Genomic DNA, 25,946 nt, shown 5'->3' on the forward strand with positions numbered 1-25,946 from the left:
TCAATACATGACTTTGGGGAGGGCACAATTCAGCCCACAACAGTAACCCAGATGTGGGATGTTGGAGCCAGGATGTAAGACACCTCTGATTCTGCGTGAAGTCACTTACTTAAGTAAAATTCACTTACCTTCTTTTCCCTGAGCTGTTTTCCCTGAATCTTGGTTTATCTCATACTGAAGCTTATCTAGAAAAGCTTAAGACCATCCTTCCTTCCTGTCTGTATATAAAAATATACCCATTTCATGGCACAGTTGAAATGCTACTTTTTTTTTTTTTGGCTATTATTGAAGACACCTGATTCCATAGTTGGAAATACATATTTCCTCATGGGAATGCCCATTCATATTTCCTTTTTTTTTTAAAGATTTTATTTATTTATTTGAGAGAGAGAATGAGATAGAATGAGCATGAGAGGGGGGAGGGTCAGGGGGAGAAGCAGACTCCCTGCTGAGCAGGGAGCCCGATGTGGGACTCGATCCCGGGACTCCAGGATCATGACCTGAGCCGAAGGCAGTCGCTTAACGAACTGAGCCACCCAGGCGCCCCGCCCATTCATATTTCAATTCTCTTGCAAGATTCTCAACCTTCTACTTTGTAAAATAAATGCATTTTTTAATCTCTCTTGCTTTAAACTTATAAACTCTCAACTATATCTGTCTATGGTTTTTTGGGTGCACCCTCTGCATGATACGTAGTCCTAGGTGCCGTAGTGAACAAGGTAGGTAAGATCCTTCCTTTCCTGAACTTTTGCCCAGGCTTGGAAACAAATGACACACAAATAAGTAACAAAGTAAACTAGACTATTTTAAATAGTGGCAACTCAAAAGAAGAAAATAAAACAGAGGAAAGGAAGAAAGAATGACTGCAGTTGGGGGGTGGGAGTCCAGCCCCACTGACCAGGGAAGAGCTCTCGGGAGAAATGTTGTGAGCTGAGTCTTAAATGATAAGATGTCAGCCACATGAAGACTGAGAAGAGTGTTCCAGGCAAAGCAGCAGCAAGTATGAATATTCCGAAGTGGGAAAAAGCTTGGTATATTTAAGGACAGAAATCATGTGAGTGCAACAGAGTGAGTGAGGTCAGAGATAAAATTTAGCCAGCATTGGACACCGTGGTCCTGCTGGACCACAGCAAGGATGCTGAATAGTGTTCTTGATGTAATGAGAACTACCTCCTGGATGGGGTAGAGGTTTAATGAATGTCTTCAAATATTAATTAAATTAAGCCTGCCCAGGATTTGATTGTTCTGGTAACCTGGGTGATTAGTCTATACGAAAATAAAGGAATCATGGTCAATAGCTCCACGTGCCCTGTGTTCAGTTGCAGACTTTAGATTTTTACCCACTTGTCGGGATCTAGATCAAATAACTCCCTGTGTCTTCTGCAAGGATTCTTATTTTTTATTAGTGTTAAGTAATTTAACATCATTACATTTTTATTAATCAGCTGAAGATTTTAAGATAACAATAGCCTTATGATAGTAATCCTCTTAAGATAGGAATAAAATATCTCCTAAATACCCAGTAAATGACTTCATGCAAAACTTTTTCATAACTGGAATAGCTGCTGTGATTATCCATCTTAGAACTGAAATATCTTTGGTACTTGATGTGACCTTCATTTCAGGCTGGACTGAAATTCATTCGGGGCGAGGGGGGGGATGTGGATGCACAAGTACTATTTTGAGGAATAAATAGCAGCATCTTTTCTATTCTCTTAAACTCAAGATAAAATATAGTGTGCAGCAGGTGTAGAGCTCTCTTCACAGTACAAGTAAATCTACAGAAAAATCATTTCCACATTAGAATTGAGATGATTCATCATTTTTCTCTTCCATGAATCTCATAGAAATATTTTGCCCTGAATATCTTCTCTAAGCAAAGTTGCAAGGTTTGTAATGACTGAGTCCTGGAAAAGAAGCACATTTGTCCTGAAAATTAGAAACATCTTCATCCATTCACATTCCCTGAAAGAAGGAAATTCCCACCTTATCTCTACTTTATTGTCCTTAGCACAGAAGTCTTTTTTTTTCTTTTTAAACCCAGAAAATAAACTTGAGAAGCAAAATTGTGCGTTTTAAGGGACATTTGGTTTTAGAATTTCATTTGAATTCTTTAAAATCACAGTTAATTAAGTATATTAAATGAAATTGTGCACTCTTTACATTCTTTAATTCAGTTACTTCTTTTTGCTACTTCCACAAATTTAACAATTCTATTTGGGTAGAACAGAGGAAGAATAGGGTGATCTCTTTTGTTATGGGGGGTGCGGAAGTAACCAAATGAATGGATCACCGCCGAAGTCTTCAGAGGCTCTTTCAGCAAGTCAAGATTGTTTCCCATAAAAGAGAAACGAAAAGGAAATTAAAATATCACAAATTATCCAATCAGATTGGCAAATAAGGAACACGTGTGAAACATGGCTACAGATGGTGCTGCCTTTGGTTACTGTTTCATACATCTTGCTCTATTTAACAAACCTGGCCACTACCCTTCTTTTCCTCAATACCTATCCCATGTACAAGCCAGCTTATTTGTTGGGACCACCTGGTTTCAAATTGCCCACATCTACCAATGCCCAGTTATTTACCAATGTATGGGTTCTTCCAACTGCAATAATACTTTAGCCCATGTAGGTGACCATGAAAGCTGGGTACACATCCAAGTGTGTCAAGGTGAGAGTGAGAAAAAGGAAAGGCAAAGATTGCAGCTTTCCAAAGCCTGTTCATCTTGAAAATATAATCCTGCACCTTATGTGATTTTGGCACCAGGTCATGATATTCAGCATGTTGTTCAGTCCACACAGGTATGCATCATCTTATTGTACCTACAGAAGGTTAATCGCAATGACAATGTAAAATTAGTTTAAGTCATACTGAATAACAGAAAATACATGGGCTTTGGATAGAACTAAGATGGGATCAAGAATTTACCACTCACCAAAATAAACTTTAAAAGAACAGGGTGGGGACGGGGTGCCTGGCTGGCTCAGCCAGGAGAGTGCACAACCCGTTGATCTCAGGGTCGTGAGTTTGAGCCCAACGTTGGGTGTAGAGATTACTAAATAAATAAATCAACTTAAAAAAAAAAGAAAAAAAACTACGACTTACCAGATGGACAGGCTTGTATCTCAACGACTTCATCTGTAAATAATGACAGTACATACAAATTCACTAGGGTACCATAAAGATTAGATCAAAATAAATGTGTCAAAGTCCTAGTATAGCATGACAATTCTCCCATTTTTTTTCCCTCTCTGATAATTTTGCTTTTGGACATGCCCAGAAAAAAATTCTCTTCACCTAAATTCCAGAAAGATATATCGGAGCTAGGAAAGACCCAGAGCAAAGCAGTTAGAGGAAAGAGGTACTGCCTAATAGTGTCAAAATAAAAGCTTTAGGGCTTTTCTTTTATTTTTTTTTACCTTTTATTTAAATTCAATTTAATTAACATACAGTGTATTATTGGTTTCAGGGGTAGAATTTAGGGATTCATCAGTTGTATATAATACACAGTGCTCATTCCATCAAGTGACCTTCCTTAATGCCCATCACCCAATTACCCCATTCCCCCCACCGACCTCCCTTCCAGCAACCCTCAGTTTGTTTCCTAGAGTTAAGAGTGGTTTCTCTCCCTCTCTGTTTCCATTTTATTTTATTTTTCATTCTTTAGGGCTGTTCTTACATTAAAGATTGAGTCTGGTATGGTATATAATAGGGATTCCATAGTACACTAACAGAAAAACAGAATTTGACAGTATTTTTTTAAAACTTTAAGGAGATAAGCAGAGATAAAACAAAGAAACATAAATAAATTTGGGAAATGCCAAAAATAAACTGATGGATGTTGAATCTATAATGGGATGAAATAATTATTGGAGTTTCACAAAGGTGAAATTGTGATTGTCATGCAGATATAAAATGAGCATGAGTCAAATATTTTATTGAGCTTATTAAGGAGGGAAACAAGATATAACACCCATTCCAAAGAACACTGGAGAAGCTAGAATTGCCAGGATAAGATTAGTGCTAGGTGTGATGGAAAACTGAAATTATCTGCAACTCTGTTGGACAAACTCTACCAGTTGACCGTGTCCCTCAGAGTTATAAAATAATAGCCATGCCCAAAAAGAACATCCAGTAATTTCTTTTGTCAATGTCCAGGCTTCAGATAATTTTTCTTAGACACTATAAAGTAAGATCATCAGGGATGCCTCACTTATGCCTTCAAGCAGCCGTTGTGAAGAATAACCACCTCTTCCGGCAAAACACCTCTTGGAGCCAATTTTGCTCAGTGGGACTAGTCCCTATTCTTGGTCAAAATGGCTACTGCCATGATTTTAGGTGTGAACTCACTTAGTAGTCCCAAAGCTGAAGGAAAGTGTCTGGTATGGATTACTTTAAGTTGTCTCTCTTGCCTGGAAATGTCTTTTGCCATTTTAACAATAGTAACTTGACAAGAGTGGGGTGCAATTTGAAACTTAAAAGTCAATCTCCTAAAATTCATCAATGTAATTCATCTGGAAGAAAGTATCAAAGGAAAGGGAGGATATTGAATTAGAAAAATTTGGGCCATTTTATTATATTTTAACACAAACTGAAAAAAAAATGATTGGAGGAAGTAAACAAGGAACAAAAGACCAAAGCTGGGATTAAAGGTTTTGAAAAGCTACAAGAACGCATAATAACAAAATTTCTTTCACTCTCTACAGGTCTGATAGCATAAAAAACTGGGATTCACTACTGCTCTGGTGATAATAAATTTTATTTATGTATAAAATAAAAAATAAGCAGACCTATAATTTAAGTTGTGCGGAGACACATAAAAATGTTACTGCTCACTGGGACATTCAAGAAAAGGAAGACTGACAGATAATAAAGCTGTATCTTAATCTATGGGGGGTTTAAAATCATTTCTGTGTTACATAAAACAGGCTAATTCAAAGTGCTTACTTTACTGCGATCACACAGGATTCCTGGAAAAATTAATTTACAGTGGAGAGAAGCAGAATTGTTTTTTTCTCAAATAAATAACTTAAACTGACGCTTGTCTTTTTTACTTAAAGAAGTTATTGAAATGGCTATAAATTGAAGACTTTCACCTGCTTAAAGCCTCTCCATCTTTGTCACCCTGTGCCAGCCAGTGGCCCGTGTGCTTGACAAAATTCGGAAGGAGAGAGAACAGCATATGGCAGAATGAGTTTTGAGCCCCAGAGAAATCTTCCTCCATTCCCACTCCATCTGTGCATTGTGTGGCACCTCTCCCCATAGCACAGAGATGCTGAGCTAAGGACGGGAGAAATGTATGATGGCAAAATGCAGAAACAGCTTTTGTGTCATGCTAAGCATTCACAAAACACTTCCGTTCCACAGCACACATCTTAAACTGAGAGAGATGAGTAGTGTAAGTTTATCTGAGGGCACTCAGAGTGATTCTTTGAGTTCAGTGCCCAAAGAAAGCTTCCTGGGGGAAGGCAATGTGAAATGATGGCTGGAATATGTCAATGTTTGGCTTTGGGACCTGGGGAAGGATGTGTCGTGCAAATCACTGGCCTCCTGGGAGACATCAGGAACACATTCGAGCGACCAGGGGCGTCCTGAGAGGGCTCAGGGCAAGCAAACCGTTGGAGTATTTCTCTTGTGCACCTCAACCCAAACAATTTTGCTGACAGAGGCTGAAAGAAAGAAAAATGGAGCCGGTGATTTGTGTTTTATTATGCTAAGTGTGTTGTTAGGGGACTTTTTGCTAGTCAGTAGCCATTGTTTCTCCAGAATGCAGGGGAACACAGGAAAACATTCATCCTTCTGTTTTGCTCTCTCTGTTTCTATCCCCTTTCCTCAAGCCATGTTGAGGACTCTGATTCCCTCCCACCTTGGTTGCTGAACACCACCCCGCTCCCCTGCTCCTGGGCTCCCAGCACATGATGAACATGGCAGGAAGGCAGAGAGCCGGGCGACAAGAGGAAGAGCCTAGGGACATATCACCCTGCTGTCACAGCTGTTGCTCTCCCTTTTCCTCTCCTCCCCCACGTGCACACACGCACGTGCACACCCACATACACACCCCACTGAGAAGCATTCCTCAGTAATTGACAGGACAACTTAGTGCTGGCTCCAGTCAGGATCTGCCCCCAAAGCTGAGAGGTATGATTAAATTCCAAACTGGCCAAGAATTCTTGCTTGGTTTCCAAGCTACAAGTTCTGAGTTTACTCAGTCCTTTTACTATTCCTCTTACTGTTACATTGGAGAAATTTGGGAGTTTAAGTGAATGAAGCTACACAGCAAACAACTGATGGAAGAGCTACAAACAGCATACCAGCAGCAGCCCCAGCCCTGAGCTTTCATGAGTCCATACAATCCCCAGATAGCATGGAGGATGATGATTAACCCCATTAATTAATTAAGTGGGGGTCAGTTAAAATTTCTCTGGTATCATAATTTTTATTTTTCTGATGTTTAATCACTTCTAGAAAATAACAAGGACAAGCTACAAAAAATGTTCAAATACTGTATTTTAAATTTCTTATAAAACTGAACTAAAATAAAATTTCTTATAAAACTCTTATACAGGGGCACCTGGGTGGCTCAGTCAGTTAAGATTCTGCCTCCGGCTCAGATCATGATCTCAGGCTCCTGGGATCGAGCCCCACGTCAGGTTCTCCATTCACCAGGGAGTCTGCTTCTCCCTCTCCCTCTGCCCCTTCTCTCTCTCTCTCAGATAAATAATAGGAAAAAGAACTCTTATACAAACTCTGATAAAACCATATGGAAGGCCACAGAATAACATGAAGTGTTTGTTAATTGATTCACAAAAGACAGAATCTGATAGAAAAAAACACCAGAAATTGGCACAGGAAAGGCAAATTACAACCGTCAAAGTAACTTCAGCAGCATCCTCACCACCGTCAGAATCATAGAAACAATAACAACAACTAATATTCCCTGAGCTCTTCCTAGGTGTCAGCACTATTATTCTAAGGAGCTTTACATACATAATTTCTATCATGGTTTAGGTGAGACAACCAAGGCACAGAAAGATGATATAAGTTGCTCAGGCCCCACAGTTGGTAGGGGTTTGGGCTGCATTTTGAAGAATGGTCAATCTGACTGCAGAGCCCATCATCTTAAATAGAATACTGTGTAATACATGCTGAAGGTAGCAGTGGGTATCAGTGGCCCTGTACTCCCTATTCTAACATGTGTTTATCTGAGGATGCTTCTCTGCTGCCTACCTGGGCTAAAGGAGGTAACTCACTTGTGGCTGAAGGAGGATGTGAGGGAAGCAGGAAAAGAGGAGGCAAAAAGCTTTCTTATTCATGATACCCACATTCCCATTGCCCTTCCTGATCTAGTTATTTATGGCTGCATTACAAATGACCCCAAAACTTAATGGTGTAAACAAATTAGGTTCAAATAAATAGTTATTAATGGTGTAAACAATTATTATCCCCTCTCTTTGTTCTGTGGGAAGATGGGGCTCATCTGGGCGGTTTTGCTTAGTGCCCTTCATGTCCTTTCTATCAGATGGTGGCTGGGGCTGAATCATCCGCAGGTTCGACTGGGCTTGATTGTTCCAGAACAATCTGGAAGAGGGAACATTCACAAGTCTGGCCGTTGATTTTTGTTATTGCTGCAAGTTTACCTGTTCCCAAGAACACCTACTTGTGCTTCTCCATGTGGCCAAGCACTTCCTCACAGAAAGTTGGCTTCTGCACCATCAGTCTTCCTTCACTCTAGTGCAAAGCTCGAAGAAAGCAAGTGGGAAGCTGTTGGTCCTCTTGGATGCTAGCCTCAGACCTAGTATAGCATCACTTCTTCCATACTCATTGATTAAGCAAGTTAGTCTAGATTCTGATAGAAAAGAATTAGACTCCACCTTCAATGTAAGATAATAAATAATAATGGAAGTTAGCACATAATAGCAAATAATCTGCAGCCATCTTTAATCTACCACATCTACCAATGCCTCCCAATCTTCAGTGCCAAGAACCTCAGAAGTGCCAAGCCCTACACAACAGGCTTAGGAGTCTTAATGACTTAGGCTATGAAGGAAACTACCTCTGAGGACCAAGAAAACCTATTGTAGTGAACCCTGGCTGTCTGTACCTTGCCTTTATGTTTAAAATACATTTGTCAGAAACCCTCTTCTTTTTACGGCAACTTATATAGCTTTACTATAAAATTTTTTAAATGCACATTAAAGAAAGGAAAAAAATATCCAGTAAGCATACATTTTGTTTCTTGACAAAGGTATTTGGGCTGTAAATTGGCCTAGACACATAGTGGGCCACCAGGGTTAGGATCCCCAAATTACCTTTAAGCATTCAAATGCAACCTGCAAATTTGTGTCTGCCAGAGATACCCCCACCCCTCCCAACTTGAAGATCCCTGGCATTTTAACAAGGCACCACTTTCTTTTACACATGAGAAAAATACTTTTTTGCAATGCATCAATCCCTCAAATGAAGCATGGCTATTATGTCTATTTTAATTGTCTTTATAAAAACTCAGTCTTTAATGTCCTGGGACATTTTAATGCTCTGTGTCAAGCTAATGTGCAAGATACATATCCATTATTACCTATTTACTTGGGTTATTGTTCTGGCTAAGGTGTAATTTTCCACCAGGCATTTGTTTAGAAATTTGGCAGCACACAGAGAACATTTCCATACTTAAAAAGCATCCAAAATTTAGAATGACATCCAGTGATATTAAGCAAGTGTAGATAATGCTCTCCAACTTCATCAAATATTCATGGTTAATTATCGTCATAATATTTATGTTACTGTGAAAATTAAGGTTGTGAGCTTCTTGTACACAGGCAAAAATACAAGCTTACAGACTAGGCTATTGCTTACCCCTTTCATTACTGGAATTTCTCATTGTCATTAAATAGAATGGCAAGCATGGTGTTCTTTGACTCTCTAATTCACATTGCAGATCTGATATCTCCCTTGATAGACCAGACAGAATATGTTGACGGAGCTGAAGACCCATCAGAACATGTCTCATAAGAGGAGAAATATGTGATCAGAGGACCATTGGCTACACTTTCTGGAACAAATATCCGAACACATGGACTGACAAGTCTGAGAATACTTTGAGCAGCCACAAGATAGATGATTTGAAATTCAGAATCTTAGAAAATGAGACATATGGTCATCACATCTGAAGGGAAATCAGATCACATGGTATAGATGAAGAAAGGGCTCAAATAATCCGGTCTCCTGTACTGTCTACTCAACCACTATTGGGAACGAAAATGCAATTGTAAATTTAAAAGACAGGTGGAGGAAAATCTTTCCAAAATGTATATCTATGGGCGCCTGGGTGGCTCAGTCGTTAAGCATCTGCCTTCGGCTCAGGTCGTGATCCCAGGGTCCCGGGATCGAGCCCCACATTGGGCTCCTTGCTCAGCGCGAAGCCTGCTTCTCCCTCTCCCACTCCCCCTGCTTGTGTTCCCTCTCTTGCTGTGTCTCCCTTTGTCAAATAAATAAATAAAATCTTAAAAAAAAAAAAACAAATGTATATCTAGTTTAAAGCCTGTCTCTGAAGACTAATCAATGAAATGTAAAGCTCAAACTTCCCGGATAAACTTGTTACTTTCTGGACTCATGTCCTACTTCCCTTTCCATAACCCTGGCATGCCAGATCATGGCCTTGTAATCTCAGGCTGCCACACCCTTGGGCCCTTTCTTATTGTATCCCTTCTTTTAGGGATACTCATTTAGGTGTGGTCTCTCAGGCAAAGTTCATCTCATTTTCAATACTCAAAATCAGTATCATCTGTGGTTTCTTAACCTTCCAGAATCTAGGCAAGCTGAGGCAGATGCGTGTTCTCCCAAGTTCCTCTTACACAATGTACATCTCTTTACTAATAGACTAATAGTACACTTTAAATATATTTTAAAATATACTTTGAAACATATTTATTAATAGACTTAATAGTATATTATGAGTATAGTAATTAATATCTTAATACTATGTTAGTATATTAACTATTTCAACCTAATTATGGGTTGCATGTATGTCTCCCTCACACTTATTAAATTTGCAGATGATGTAAATTTTGGAGAGCTAGTGGATGCAATAGATGACAAAATTAAATTTCAAAAAGATTTCAGTATACTGAAATCATGGACCAGGATATGCATAATGAAATCCACTGGAGTACAACGGATTTCACTGGATTTCAGAATTGCAACTACAAAGTTTTAGTGGAGACCTAGCTGAACAGGAAATGAGAGAAATCACTATATTTTTTAGTTCATTGTAAAAATGACATAAATAGGGGCGCCTGGGTGGCTCAGTCTGTTAAGCAGAGGCCTTCGGCTCAGGTCATGATCTAGGGGGCCTGGGATCGAGCCCCACGACCGGCTCCCTACTCAGCAGGGGTCCTGTTTCTTTCTCTCCTCCCCATCTGTATTCTCTGTCACTCTCTCTGTCTCTCTCTCAAATAAACAATTAAAATCTTTTTAAAAATGATATAAATATATAACAGTGATGTAGCACCTTAAAAAAATAGTGCCAATCTTCAGCTACCTTAATAAATTTATATATACACATTATTGGCATTCATTACTCTGCTGGGCCCAACATTCTAGGAGGTACTGTCTGGCCTGGGGAACCTTTCTTGCAAGAAGGTCGTTTGCAAAGTTCTATTAATCAACACACCATACACACTACTAGTTGCCTATCAATATTTATTTTCCCTTTCTCCCTTACAATTTTTTCAAAGAGATAATGTGCCCAGCAAAATTATTATGCTTCCCAGCAACCCTTGCAACTATGTGATCGAGTCAGGATCACTCAGATGTTTGTGCGACTATGACCCGCCTGAGAACATCCTGCAAAGGGCACATACTTCACAGCCACCTTCCTTCTGCCTTCTTCCCGTTCTCTTCTGGGTTGGAATATAGATGCTGTCCTGAAGGCGAAGCCGCCAAGCGGTCATCATGAGACAGCGTCAAGAGGGACAAAACCCACATGCCAAGGATGACTAGAGGAGCCTGGGTCTCCGATGGCACTGCCTGTGGACGGATCAGAAAGGACATCAACAAGGAATGGACAAGCGTAGTACAGTTAGCCTGCAGATCACGGGACTAAGTGGCGACTAGCTAACTGGCTCTATGTATCTGATACGCTATTATGGAGGGGAAGACATAGACTTTGTATCTCCAGAAGGCAGAACTGGGACTCGTGGGAGAAGTGAAGGGAAGGAGATTGAACTCATCAGAGAACATCTTTTGAGAGATATAAAGCCAACTAAAAGAAAGAAGTGGTTAAAACTCAAAGAAAAAGAACTCAGATTTGTGCTTAGCAGAGGCGGGGTGGGGGATGGGAGGAGAATCGGAGGAAGGCGGTCAAAAGGGACAACCTTCCAGTTATAAGATCAATCAGTACTAGGGATGTGATGTTCACAATGGCTACAGCGAACCCTGCTGTGTAGTATAGTTGAACGTTGTTAAGAGAGTAGATCCTAAGAGGTCACATCACAAGGAAACATACATGTTTTTTTTTTCTTTTTCTCTTTTGTTACCTGTAAGAGATGATAGATGTTAACTAATTGTGGTAACCATCTCACGACATATGTAAGTCAAACCATTACACTCTGCACCTTAAATTTCTACAGTGCTGTATTCAATTATATCTCTCTAAAACTGAAAAAATTACATAAATAAAAAATAAAGAGGCAAAAAGTGGTTAGAATGCCACCTATCAGCATAGAAGGGATTACAGTGTCAGACTGCAGTTTGCACCAGATGGAGACATTTACCAGACCTAAGCTTTCTATTTGTATTTCAAAATTTAGCCATACTTTGACAAACATTTCTCGAGCACCTGCTCTATCTATATCGTCTGTGAATTTTTAGGAATAAGGATTTTTTTAAATGTGTTGAGCATCTTACTGTCTAGTAGCTGAGATATATGCCCAGAAAGATCATTTCAATAAAGCTTTAAATGTTAAGATACAGATTAAGCACAGAGTAAAAAAAAAAAAAAAAAAAAAAAGATGTTTCCTTCAAACTGAATTTTCAAGGTTGAGCTGCAATGGTTTGATTTAAAAAAAGAGGAGGGGAAGAGAATTTCCAGCAGAAGAATGGCATACAGAAGCATCTTGTAGTGAAACCGTACATTGCACGTGAGAAAATTAGCAGTTTAGAAACATTGAGGCATAAACTGCAGAAACTTACAGCAGAGGAAGCTCAAGAAGGAGGCCCAGGGGCTTGCAGGGAGCTTCGTGTGAAGACCAACGGAGTTAGATGTTATCCCACAGCCAGTAGCTCCGTGACTTCCAAATTTCAAAGTAAAATTTTTGAAAATGTGAAACTAGAAAGATGATTAATTTTGCATTTTGCCGAGTCAGACTATTAAAAAAGTCATGGGCCGTCATGCACTTTTAATATAATTTCCTAATGGAGTATATTTGTACCAAAAGAATAGAAAGACTATCCTCTAAGAAAAAGTACGATATTTTGAAAGGAATAATTTTAGCTTTGTGCTAAATGTGCACTTTCCGTATTATCTTCATTTTACTGAGGAAAATTTCATTGTACTTTCCGTAGTATCTTCATTTTACTGAGGAAAATTTCATTGAGGGGCACCAAAATTTAGTAGCATGAAACAACAGCAACTATTTATTATTTCTGACAGTTTTTATGGGTCAGCAATGTAGTGGTTCAGCCACGCAGACTTGGCTCAGGTCCCTCATGAGGCTGCAGATGGGAAGTGGCCAGGGCCAGGGTTTCCTCCAAAGGCTTCTCCACGCACACATCTCTCACCTGGAATGTTGTGGCAGGCTGAATAATGGCCCCCAAAGATATACAGGTCCTAGTCCTTGCAACCTGTGACTGTTACCTCTAAAGCAAAAGAGACTTCGCAGTTGTGACTCACTAAGGTTCTCCAGGGGATTATCCTGGATTATCCTAGCGGGCTCTAAATGCTAGTACAAGGGTCTTTATAAAATGGAGGCAGAAGGAGACTTGGCAGAGAAGAAAGCAATGTGACCACTAAATCTGGACACTGTGCTGCTACTGGATTTGAAGATAGAGTAAGGGGATACATGCCAAAGAATGCAGTTCTAGAAGCTAGAAAAGGCATGGGCATGTGTTTTTCCCCACAGTCTCTGGAGGAAGCACAGCCCTAAAACCTTGATTTTGGCCCTGTGACTGATTTCAGACTTCTAGTCTTAAGAACTGTAAGAGAATAAATATGTGTTGTTTTGAGGCACCAAGTCTGTGGCAATTTTGTTAGAGAAGCCACGGGAAACGGACACAGCTGGGGGCTGGAGCAGTGGGGCTCTTTAGGGACGCTCATCGCTCCCCATCTCTGTGGGGTCTCTCCAAGTGGTCTCTCCAGCCTGAAAGCCTCAAGGTGGCCAGAATTCTTACACGGTGGCTCAGGTATGCAGAGGTCTGTGTCCCAAGAAAAAGAGAGAACTGGAAGGGAGTTACTTTGATTTTTTTTGTTTGTTTGTTTTTAATCTGGCTGTGAAAGTCACGAAGTGTCATTTCCAGCACATTCTGTTCACTAGAAAGAGGTCAGTAGGTCTGGCCTGCCTCTAAAAAGAGGGGAATTAGCCTCTACCTTTTACAGTAAGGAGTGTCAAAGACTCTGCTAACATATTTTAAAACTTTAATCATTAATACAGTCTGTTATTTTTTCTAGAAGATCTATTGCTTCACCTTTCACACTTAAGTCTAGCTCAAAGAAATGTTTATAAATAGCAGGAGGTAGGAGTCAGAATTCATCCCCCCTCCCCCACTTGGATGGCTAAATGACTCAGCATCATTTATTGAAAAGAAATTCTTTTTCTTTTTACAGTGCTAACTTGGTAAAAAATTAGATGGCCTTGTATGTATGGGTCTGTTTCTGGATCCTTTATTCTTTGTTATGGACTATTCTTGGTCAATACCAATTACATTAGCTTTATAGGAAGTTTTAATATCTGGTAGTTTTAAGTACTTCGACTTCTTTCTTTTTCAGGATTGTCTTGGCCAGTCCAGGTCCTTTGGATGGAATTGGCATTTTAACAATTTGGGGTCTTCTAATCTGTGATGTATCTCTCCGTTTATTTCTCTTAGTATAGCTTTATGATTTTTTTTTTTTTTCACTGGAAAATAATGTTTATTGAGATCCACCAGCTGCACAATCTGCTCCCGCTATTAAGCTCCTTCTTCCTTTGCAATTCGGTCTTTCTTAAGTGGTCCCATGAATGCTTTCTTCTCCTCCACTGTCTGGAATCGGCCGTGGCCAAACTTGGAGGTGGTGTCAATGAACTTCAGGTCAATCTTCTCCAGGGCCCGCCGCTTGGTCTGCACCAGCAAGGACTTGCGGAGAGTAAGCACTCGCTTCTTGGTTCCCACCACACAGCCTTTCAGCATGACAAAGTCATTGGTCACTTCACCATAGTGGACAAAGCCGCCCAGAGGATTGATGCTCTTGTCAGACAGATCGTAATCCGTGGAAGCATTGTTCTTGATCAGTTTGCCATCCTTGATGAGGTAGCCCTGGCCAATCTTATAGATCTTCTTGTTGATCTCAGTGCGGTGATGGTAGCCTTTCTGCCCAGCCCGAGCCACAGAGAACGCCACTCGGGCAGGGTGCCATGCCCCAATACAGGCAACCTTGCGCAGGCCCCGGTGGGTCTTGCGGGGTAGCTTCTTAGTGTGCCAGCGGCTGGTGACCCCCTTGTAGCCTTTGCCCTTGGTAACACCAATGACATCGATCATCTCGTCTTGCCCAAACACTTGGTTCACAGGCACCTGCTGTTCCAGCCTCTCGCGGGCCCAGTCCAGCTTCTCGGCCACTGTGCCTCCATTCACCTGGATCTCCATGAGGTGGGCCTTCTTCTGGCGTAGAGGAAGCAGACGCATCTGGGTGTGGGCGATGACCCGGATCACCTGGCAGTACTTCTTCATGCTGTTGAAGTCCTTCTCCAGCTGCTTTTTGCCATCATCATCCTGCCACTTCTTGCATTATTTGGTGAAGGCCTTCTTCTTAGACTTATGCCAGTTCTTATAGAAGCGCCTTTTGCATTCATCACTGATGTGCTCGGCAAAGATGGTCTTAAAGGTACGGAGGCCTCGAGGGGTTTCCACGTAGCCCACGATGCCCACTACCACCATGGGCGGTGTCTCCACAATGGTCACAGCCTCCACAACTTCCTTCTTGTTCACCTTGGATCCTGGCCTGTCCACCTCCCGAACGATGTGAGTCATGCCAGCCTTGTAGCCCAGGAAGGCTGTGAGGTGGACAGGCTTGGACGAGTCATCCTTGGGGAAGCTCTTGACCTTCCCACGGTGCCGGCTGCTGCGTTTCCGAGGCAAGAAGCCCAGGGACCCATGCCTGGGAGCGGAAAATTTCCTGTGAGACATCCCGCCGCCAAATGCTACCGGTAGAGCTAGCTTTATGATTTTTGTACATCTTTCCTTAGAATTATCTCTGAGTGTTGGATACTTTTTAACACTATTGTGAATGATATTTTTAATTTCATTTTTTCAAGTTTTAATTTAAATTCCAGTTAGTTAACATAGTGTAATATTAGTTTCATTTTTAATTATCAATTGCTATCAAATAGAAATAAAATTTATTTTTGTTTATTGACATATTCAGTAAATATACTTATTTATTTTAATAGTTTCTAATTGTTTTGGTTTTTTTACATGTACAATTATATCATTTACTAATAAAGACTATTTTACTTCATATATTCCAATCCTCATACTTTTATTTCATTTTCTTTTTTTTTTTGACTTATTGTACTGACTAACATTTTTAGCATGGTACTGAATAAAAGATGTTATAGAGAGCATCTTTGTTCTTTCTAATCTCAAGGGAAAAGTGTTTAGTAGTTCACCATGTAAATGATGCTGACTCAAATTTTTTTATAAGCAAATCTTATCAGATTGAGGAAGTTCTCTTTTATTCTTAGTTTGTCACTTTTAAAAATCATAAACGAGTATTGAATTGTATTAAGAAATGTCTTTGTCCTTTGAAAGAAATCGTATTTTTTGCCTCTCTTTTTGTACTGATTGATTGTTAAATATCAACCAATCTTGTATTCCTGAAAAAAACTCAATTATGCTATATATGCATCACATTTTATATATCACAAGATTCACCATTATTTACTAATATTTTGTATAGGAATTTTGTGTTCATAAGAAATAACAGCCTATAATCTCTCTTCTTGAAATTTCTTTGCAACGTTTGGGTGGCAGAGTTATGCTGGCCTCAGAAAAAGAATTCAAAGGCATTGTTTTCCTCTATTCTCCGAAAGAATCAATATACTGAAAGAATTTGTTGGTATTATTACTTCCTTTTATGTTTTTAATTAAGGATTCAATTCCCTTAACAGATACTGGACTATTAAGAATTATATTTCCCCTTATTTTTCAATTACTCTGTTCAATTTGAGGGTTAAATTTATTGTCATAAAATCATAATAGTCTCTTATTTTCTTTTTAGTGTTTGTAGATCATTAGTGATGTTTCATTTTTCATTCCCAATATTGTGAATTTGTGCTTTCTATTTTTCTTCTAAATTGCTCTTGCTAGAAGCATTTTCAAAGTACAAACTTCTGACCTTGTTGATTTTGTTTTGTGTCTGCTTTCTGAGACTTCAGGAAAAGTCAAAAGGCCTTACTGACCCAGTATCTCCATGGATGTGACCTGCCTAGGCTTTTGACTGAGACCTTAATAGTATTGGTCTCTTTTACCTTATGAAAGTTCTTCCTTTCAAAGGTTTTCAGCTTAGCTCTTTAGTCTCTGGCCTCACATATATTCAAAATGTCCTGGCAACACACTAATCAGAAGTTTTTTGCAGCCCTCCTTCCTTCAGAAGGATTTTTGTCTCCTCAGCACCGAAAAATTGCAACGATTCCACTCGGCTTTTCTCGCACAGCTTCCTTGGTCTCCTGCGATGCCTCAAAACTCAGCAAAGTCCTGTGGGATTAACTGGCCTTGGGATTGGGAATTCTCTAGTTTCTAATTTGTCATGCCAGCCCTGCTTGGTATTCTAAAACTCTTCTGATTTTTGTCTTCTCCAGGAGAATCTCTGTTTTGTGCCGAGCCTGATTCTCAGCCCACACTCAGAATTGTCAAATTCCGCCATGGAAGCAGACAGCTAGTGATAACTAGCTTGCCAAAGAAGGAGCTGTTCATCTCTGGAATTTTAGGTTGTCTAGTTCTTGTTGATTTCTAAGACCTCTTATATGATTTTTTGCAATGTAGACATCATTTTATCATGGTTTCAGAAGGAACGCTTACTTGCCATTGACCTGTGATGTCTCCCCTGAAGCAGAAGTCCAGGGTGGTGTTTTTACTGTACCTCTCTCAAGAACTGAGAATCTACAAAGACAAGAGAATAATGAAGGAAAAAGAAACTTGAACAAAACAATTAACAAGTTTCATCTCATTTACAGACAGGTAGCTTATACCCAACAAGTAAAGAATACGTGATCTTTTTTTTCTCTTTTTTTAAAGAATACGTGTTCTTTTAAATCGCAAATGGAACATTAAACAAAACTGACAATATTCTGGGCTGTCTAAACCACATCCCAACCAATTTCAGAAATTAAGTGACATGTGTATGTTCTCTGATCAAAACGGGATCACACTAGAAATTAAATATAAATGACATCTAGAGGGAGGTAAAGAGGAAGGCTGAGGTTTGTAGAGGAAATAGGTTTACTGACAAATTACCATTTTCTTTGCCATCTCTTCTTACATTTTAGACTTTCTGGCTTCAATTTCCTTCCAAGAGTACCTTCCTATCTAGAGTACCTTCAGTAAGCTTTTCATTGGTAGTGAGCTAACTCGGTTTTTACTTATCTGAAAATGTCCTTATATTGCTACTTTAAATGATAATTCAGCTTGGAATATAACTACAGTTTAATAATTTCTTTCAGCAAATTAAAGATATAATTCTATTGTTTCCTGGCTTTTGCTGTTATTGGCAAGAATTCTCGTATAATTTTTTTCCTTTAGGTATTTATCTTCTGTGGCTGCCTTTAAGATCTTCTCATTGTCTTTAGTGTTCTGAAATTACACTCTGATGTATTCAGCTGTGAGTTTTGTTGTGCTTCTTGAATCAGGCTCTTCCTTGTTTGCATCAATTCTTAAAAATTTTCAACATTTATCTTATCGAATGTCACCTCTTTTCAATTCTCTCTGCTCTCACTTTCTGAGCTCTAATAGGATGTATATTAGTCTTTATTTTACCATCTGTGGCTTTTCATTTTCTCTTTCTTGGAGTTTTTGTGCTGTTTTCTGAAAATCTCTTCAGATAAATCATCCTGTCCTTTAAATTTCAATTTCAATATGACAACATATTTCATTTCCAAAAGTTCTTACTGGTTTATTTTTCAAATCATCTTTGTCCCCCCTATAATTTACCGGGCATCTAAACACACTTGTTTCATAAGCTGTATTTCAGTTTTAACCTTATTTTATTATTGAATTTTCTGTTGATTTTTTTGAAATTTGAATCTCTTCAATTCTAGTCTGCTATTGGCTGTTTCTATTCAATCTCTATCATATCTTACTTGTTTCCTATGATTCATACAATTATATATTATGAGCTCCTGCTCATCTGAGATTTATTTATGCACTTCTTGAGCAGTCTGTGTTGAGGACACACTCATCCAGAAAATATTTGTATTAGATTTTTCCTGGTCCCCCTGCTGCTCTCAAACTCTGTCAATTTTTTAATCATATTTTTATTGTAGTAAGGAAATACATAACATAGAATTTACCATCTTAACCATTTTTGAGCGTACAGTTTAATAGTGTTAAGTATATCCAGACTGTTATGAAACAGATCTCCAGAAATTTTCCATCTTGCAAAACTGAAACTATACCTATTAAACAACTCCCGTTTTCCCTGTATTCTCTACCACTGGCAACCATCACTAGATAACTCATATAAGTGGAATCTTGTGGTATTTTTCCTTTTGTGACTGGTTTGTTTCACTTAGTGTAATGTCTTCAAGGCTCATCCATGTTGTAGCCTGTGTCAGAATCTCCTTCCTTTTTGAGACTGGGTAGTATTCCTGTGTGTGTGTGTGTGTGTGTGTGTGTGTGTGTGTGTGTGCGCATGCGCGCGCCACATTTTGTTTATCCGTTCATGGGTCGGTGGGCATTTGGGTTGCTTCTCCCTCTTGGCTATTGTGCATGGTGCTGTTATGAACACGGGTGTGCATAGTCACTTTTTGTTAGTTTTGCAGCCCAGGGTTTCTTAGGCCAGTTAGAAAGTGAAAATCTGTATCAGAGCAGGTCAGTAATAATACACTCTGTGGAGAATTTTCTCATGCAGAGCTCAGGCCAATGCTGACAAGTTTTCTTGTTATCCCTCTCTGCTGAAAGATTAGTTTTTCTAGTCCACCCTGTTCCTGATGGTGTCACTATCAAAAGTCCCGGATTTACATGGCATGCTCATTTTTAAGTCCCGCCAAGAGTGATCTGAAAGCTTTACCTCCTGTGGCTATAAAGAAACAAGTATCTTATTTTCTGCAATCAATCCAGGTAATCTACCACTTCGGTTCCTCTCTACTTCTCCATTTGTTAGCATTGCTTTTATTTGCAGCATCTGGAGATTTCCCTCACCTTCCTGGGGAGTTCTGCTATGAATTTGAGAAGAAGGTGTTTATGTTTCACTTGTTTTGTAACAAGAGATTTTTCTCAAATTCTTTCTCATATATTAACTATCTCAGGTCTGTATGAGCTAATCATTTCCCTTTGGATATTTAATGTCTCATTTATCATAGTGTACATTTTTATATACACTAAGATCTGTTTCTGAACTATTAATTACTTCCACTGCTTTGTCAATTCTGGAATCAGGATCATAGTAACAATTTTTAATTGGTAGTTTTTGAGTACATTTCCATTACTAGTAGTACAATTCCACTGTTATTACTCTTTAAATAAGTATTTTGTTTTCTGGTCTCTGTGGGTGGTCATTCTAGATGAATCATCTCTCTCTTCATCATGTCCTAGTAAAACACTAGAGTGATACTAACTTATGTTGCATGGAAAGTCACATACATTTTATTTGTAAAAAATCTACCTGTACACACAAACTAAATTTTTTAAAGAATTTCCATCAACTCACTGACACCACTTTTCAGTCCTTTGTTTTATTTTTTTTGCTAAATCCCTGTCCCCAAACTAAATGTTCTTGCAACATCAGCGTTCTTATCAAAATGTGCCATTAAGAAAGGATCGTGAATAGCTTGTAATAACCAACATGTTTCCTCTCCCAGTCGTGTCTCTGAGTTGTGTCTTAGCTCCAGTTGCAGGATTAAAAGATTTATCTTCAAATATTAGTCGGTGAGTGAGAGAAGTTCTTTCTGTGTTCTTGAATTCCTGGAATCACAGCTCCACCCTTCTGGTCCACAAAGTACACTCCAACAGAATGCAGCTTTATTAAACTGGCCATAAACATTTATTGTTATTATTCATCTGCCCAATTCTTCCTTTTGCCATCTGGAGATTTGACTTCCAAACTTCAGCAGAAAGAAAATTCTCCTCTGCATCCTTCTTGGATTCACCTTGAAGCCAGTCCTGCTCCACAAGCAGCCTCACATCCTATAGCCATGGATGTGTAACTGTTGTTCTGTGTAACTGTTGTTCTGCAGCCATGTACCATGCCCAGGGACGCCCTGAGCACGGGCCCCTCCTCTCCCGCAGGGCTCACCTTGATACAATCAAACGAGAAACTAGATAGAAGTCTTCTTATTCCTTTACAAAAAAAATCCATTACAGAGAAGTGCAAAGCCAATAACATAATTTTTCCTATATTTTCAATATAAAAGAAAGAGAGGAAGAGGGAGGAAGGGAGGGTATAAAGGCAGGGAAATTATTTCCATAAAAAAGTCATTGGGAAGGAGATTCACGGAGGATATCACAGACCAAGTGGCTTTCTGAGCAGTTCTAGCTCAAGTCAGCTTGCATGTTCACAGCACTACCGAATCAATTCAGCAGCATACTATTGATGCTTAAGAAATGATGTGAATGAGTTATTATTGTCAACTTTGGAACTCAAAAAAAAAAAAGATTGCAGAAGTGTCTAGCTGTTCAGAAATAACTCATGCTCTGAATGAGTGCGTCTACACAGTTAGCTGACATGCATTTGAGAGACTGCCATGATGTCCATTCACGGAAGAGCTGTTTATCAAATGGGGTAGTAGTCACAGGATTCAACTCTTTGGTCTCATATTTCCTTTCCAGCAAAATAATCACCATTTTTTAAAAAAGATAGCCTTCTGTTCCATTACTTTTCTTTTACCTACCTATGAAAAGAAAGACAAACTTAACTTGACATTTGAACAATTTTCACATCCCTTTGAATGATACAGTATATCAAAATAGAGAATTTCAAGTAAATTCAAACTATGTATTAAATAGTTGAGTGCCAAAAAAAAAAAAAATGGGACTTGTTCAATGGCACAGGGTAGAGCTTTGTTATATATTTTCCCAGCCTTATCTATGCTACCTTGTGCTGACCCTGTTAATTAATGTTTTCTCTGGTAATTTCTATGGGAGCTACTTAATGAACTGCCTCTGCATTTTCATTTAAAATCCTTAGGTTTTGTGATTGTCTTAAACTAATACATTTGAGAGAGTGTTTTTCACCTATAAAAATATATTAATGGAAATATTTTTAAATGAGATGCCAAAGTATGAATATTAAATCAGTACATTCCCGTGTAGTTTTGCTCTTCAAGGTGGTTTTTGTTGTTGTTGTTGTTGTTTTTACAAATAATTGAAATTGTATCAGCATTTTCTGATTATTAAGTGTCATTTTGGCAAAATAACAATTTTAGAAGCAGGACCCAAGCCTTGGGTATGAATGATTATAAGATGGTATAATACATATCTGGGGAAGATTTGGTACTAAACAATAAAGTGTTGGTCAAGTAATGGATGCATACAATTTCCTGCACCATAAAGCTCCAGAAACTTAATTCATAGGAAAGAAAGAGATTTCTCTTCTCATTGACAGATTAGTTGATAAGAGATAGTGAGAAAAAAAAAAAACCTGGCCTTTGTCTTAGTTGTGTCTCAATACAGGAAATGAATGGGTAGTGTCATGACACCTTTATTCTTTAGGGTATATTTTCACAGTTGGCAGAGATTCTAGTGCAGTTGATACCCACAGCAATCATGAAACTATATAAACCTGCCACCTTGCTAAAAAGGTTTGGTTAATTCAAAGTCTAGTCTTAATCTTATTACAAATATTACCTACAATATGTCAATGAGATAAATAATAATGATTTTGGCAAATTACAGTTCCCATGGGGTTTCTTGATATTTAAATTACACTTTTGTTTATCCATTCATTTATTTGGATAGCTGGCACATCTTTATTTCATACTGTGCTAACGAATTTATTCCACATGATCATGTATTACTAGTCATGGAGACATAAAATATGGTACTCTCATTTCCTTAGATATAGCTTGACGCTAAAACCATGAATTGGCCAAGTATTAGCTAACTACACTATATCAGCTATACTGATAAGGCAATTCTTTGTCTTAGGTAACAATCTTGTTGACAGCCATCATTTAAGCTCAGAGACAGTGTTTAGCTATTGAAAATCTTCAGGGAATATAAACATACCTAATTCAGCTTTACTTCTATAACTACTGCAGTATAACCCCTGTCTATCAAAGCACATCAATTCCAGGAAAAGTCACCAGGGGAAGCAAAATAATCACAGCATGAGGGTGTTTTAATTAACATAAGCAACCGCCCCCCCAAAAAATCATGGCTGGTTGAAATCTAAATGATTAGGATTACCTAGACTGACTTTTAAATTTTTATTTAATAATTTGATGCATATTAGGTCTCTCTAAAATTTGAAACATCAAAACGGTATATACCCATGCATAATTTAAATACTAATTTATTTTATTTTTGAAGGCAATTCTAGGGCAGGAAATTATAACAAGAGTGCAGTTTCAGCAACATAAGGGTCTCTGATGAGATAAATCTTTTATGTTCTTTCCAGTAGGGTAGTTTATTAATGGATAAACTCATAATGTTTATTACACCAAAGATGATTTCTACAGAGTCAAATAGAACAACAGTATTGGTGTTTGTGTTGGAATAAGTTGTGATTTTCAAGCAATATATTGAATTTTTGAAATCTAAAGTAGCTCCTTTGAGACAGAACAACCAAGCAATTGAGTCAATATTGACAGTCCAAGGGGGCACACATGGGTGTTTCAGCACCACACTGCACCATGAGAGGCAAAGGAATGAAAATATTTTGAAAGCAAGAAGAATATTTTTAAGGCTTTATGCATAGTGTCCTGCACAAAGAAGTGATTGATTCACATTTACTGAATTTGTGTGAATGAAATGAATTAATTTGATGAAGAAACTGCTCCTTTTCTAGTCTTGAGTACTTTTATAACCAAGTTGATGAGAACAAATACGAGTTCTTAACATACATGCCCATTAAAGGGTCAAGAAGACCCAATATCCTACTGCTTGTCAGAAGAGCTGAAATGCTATTTTTTTTTCATTACAAGCATTTAAAGCTTAATGATTTAAAGTCAGATACTTAAGAGTGAAAGTCACATCTCCAGTGCATGTTCATACTTGTTTAGTGATTTCTAAATCTGTGCTTGTAAACAAAATTATTCTTAGTCCTTTGACAACTGCTATTTGTCCTGTAGGAAAATTACTCCCTAAGGGGATGCAAATTGTTTGGTGGTACTTGATGGCTTTGTAGTAATTACCAAGCCATCAGATAGCTCAGAATTAAGATAAGGCTTGGCATCAAAATTCCATATGGTTGATTCTAAAATAAGATGCTTAGACAGGCAGAATACTAAATGACATGCATTGAATAAGTATAATCCTGGGTCAAGTTCATCTCAAACCTGGGGCTATCACAAGTTCTATCTAGGATCAAACAAAGGTCTTTTGACTGCCTCAAAATTTAAGAAATGGTTGAAAAACATGTCATTTTAACGAAGTGTGGGTCAATAACATTCATTGATGCACAACTACTATTATTGCAATTAATCTATAGGCATACCAATCACAATTTATTACTGTAGGAGAAGATGAGAAGATGGAGCATAAAATAAACATTTTTCTTTTTTTTTTTTACAAGAAACCCACTTTGTTTTTTTAATTTAATTTAATTTTATTTTATTTTTTTAATATTTTTTATTGTTATGTTAATCGCCATACATTACATCATTAGTTTTTCATGTAGTGTTCCATGATTGATTGTTTGTGCATAACACCCAGTGCTCCACGCAGAATGTGCCCTCTTTAATACCCATCACCAGGCTAAACCATCCCCCACCCCCAGAACGCTCAGTTTGTTTTTCAGAGTCCATCGTCTCTCATGGTTCGTCTCCCCCTCCGACTTACTCCCCTTCATTCTTCCCCTCTTGCTATCTTCTTCTTTTTTCTATTTTTTTTAACATATGTTGCATTATTTGTTTCACAAGTACAGATCTGTGATTCAACAGTCTTGCACAATTCACAGCGCTCACCATAGCACATACCCTACCCAATGTCTATCACCCAGCCACCCCATCCCTCCCACCCCCCCACCACTCCAGCAACACTCAGTTTTGTTCCTGAGATTAAGAATTCCTCAAAGCAGTGAGGTCATATGATACATGCCTTTCTCTGATTGACTTATTTCACTCAGCATAACACCCTCCAGTTCCATCCATGTCGTTGCAAATGGCAAGATCTCATTCCTTTTTGATGGCTGCATAATATTCCACTGTGTATATATACCACATCTTCTTTATCCATTCATCTGTCGATGGACATCTTGGCTCTTTCCACAGTTTGGCTATTGTGGACATTGCTGCTATAAACATTGGGGTGCACATACCCCTTCGGATCCCTACATTTGCATCTTTGTGGTAAATACCCAGTAGTGCAATTGCTGGATCGTATGGTAGCTCTATTTTCAACTGTTTGAGGAACTTCCATACTGTTTTCCAGAGTGGTTGCACCAGCTTGCATTCCCACCAACAGTGTAGGAGGGTTCCCCTTTCTCCGCATCCCCGCCAACATCTGTCGTTTCTGGACTTGTTAATTTTAGCCATTCTGACTGGTGTGAGGTGGTATCTCATTGAGATTTTGATTTAGATTTCCCTGATGCCGAGCGATGTTGAGCACTTTTTCATGTGTCTATTGGCCATTTGGATGTCTTCTTTGGAAAAATGTCTGTTCATGTCTTCTGCCCATTTCTTGATTGGATTATTTGTTCTTTGGGTGTTGAGTTTGATAAGTTCTTTATAGATTTTGAATACTAGCCCTTTATCTCATATGTCATTTGCAAATATCTTCTCCCATTCTGTTGGTTGTCTTTTGGTTATGTGGCCTGTTTCTTTTGTTGTGCAAAAGCTTTTAATCTTGATGAAATCCCAATAGTTCATTTTTGCCCTTGCTTCCCTTGCCTTTGGCGATGTTTCTAGGAAGAAGTTGGGGCAGCTGAGGTCGAAGAGGTTGCTGCCTTTGTTCTCCTTTAGGATTTTGATGGACTCCTGTCTCACGTTTAGGTCTTTCAACCATTTGGAGTCTATTTTTGTGTGTGGTGTAAGGAAATGGTCCAGTTTCATTCTTCTGCATGTGGCTGTCCAATTTTCCCAACGCTATTTGTTGAAGAGACTGACTTTTTTCCATTGGACATTCTTTCCTGCTTTGTCGAAGATGAGTTGACCATAGAGTTGAGGGTCCATTTCTGGGCTCTCGATTCTGTTCCATTGATCTATGTGTCTGTTTTTGTGTCAGTACCATACTGTCTTGATGATGACAGCTTTGTAATAGAGCTGGAAGTCTGGAATTGTGATGCCGCCAGCTTTGCTTTTCTTTTTCAATATTCCTCTGGCTATTCGGAATCTCTTCTGGTTCCATACAAATTTTAGGATTATTTGTTCCATTTCTTTGAAAAA

General features: G+C 38.7%; 1 protein-coding gene across 1 annotated transcript; it reads right to left on the reverse strand.

Moving 5' to 3' along the window:
- Nucleotides 1-14,095: 14,095 nt before the first annotated feature.
- Nucleotides 14,096-15,397, reverse strand: LOC112826766 (large ribosomal subunit protein uL3-like). The gene is given in 1 exon segment (XM_073894695.1): nt 14,096-15,397. A coding segment is annotated over 1 exon segment (1,212 nt). The 5' UTR covers nt 15,376-15,397; the 3' UTR covers nt 14,096-14,163.
- Nucleotides 15,398-25,946: the final 10,549 nt, after the last annotated feature.

This window comes from Callorhinus ursinus, unplaced genomic scaffold, assembly GCF_003265705.2.
Source record: "Callorhinus ursinus isolate GAN/ISIS: 27379988/994484 unplaced genomic scaffold, GSC_fseal_2.0 scaffold7, whole genome shotgun sequence".
NCBI classification, from domain to species: Eukaryota; Metazoa; Chordata; class Mammalia; order Carnivora; family Otariidae; genus Callorhinus; species Callorhinus ursinus.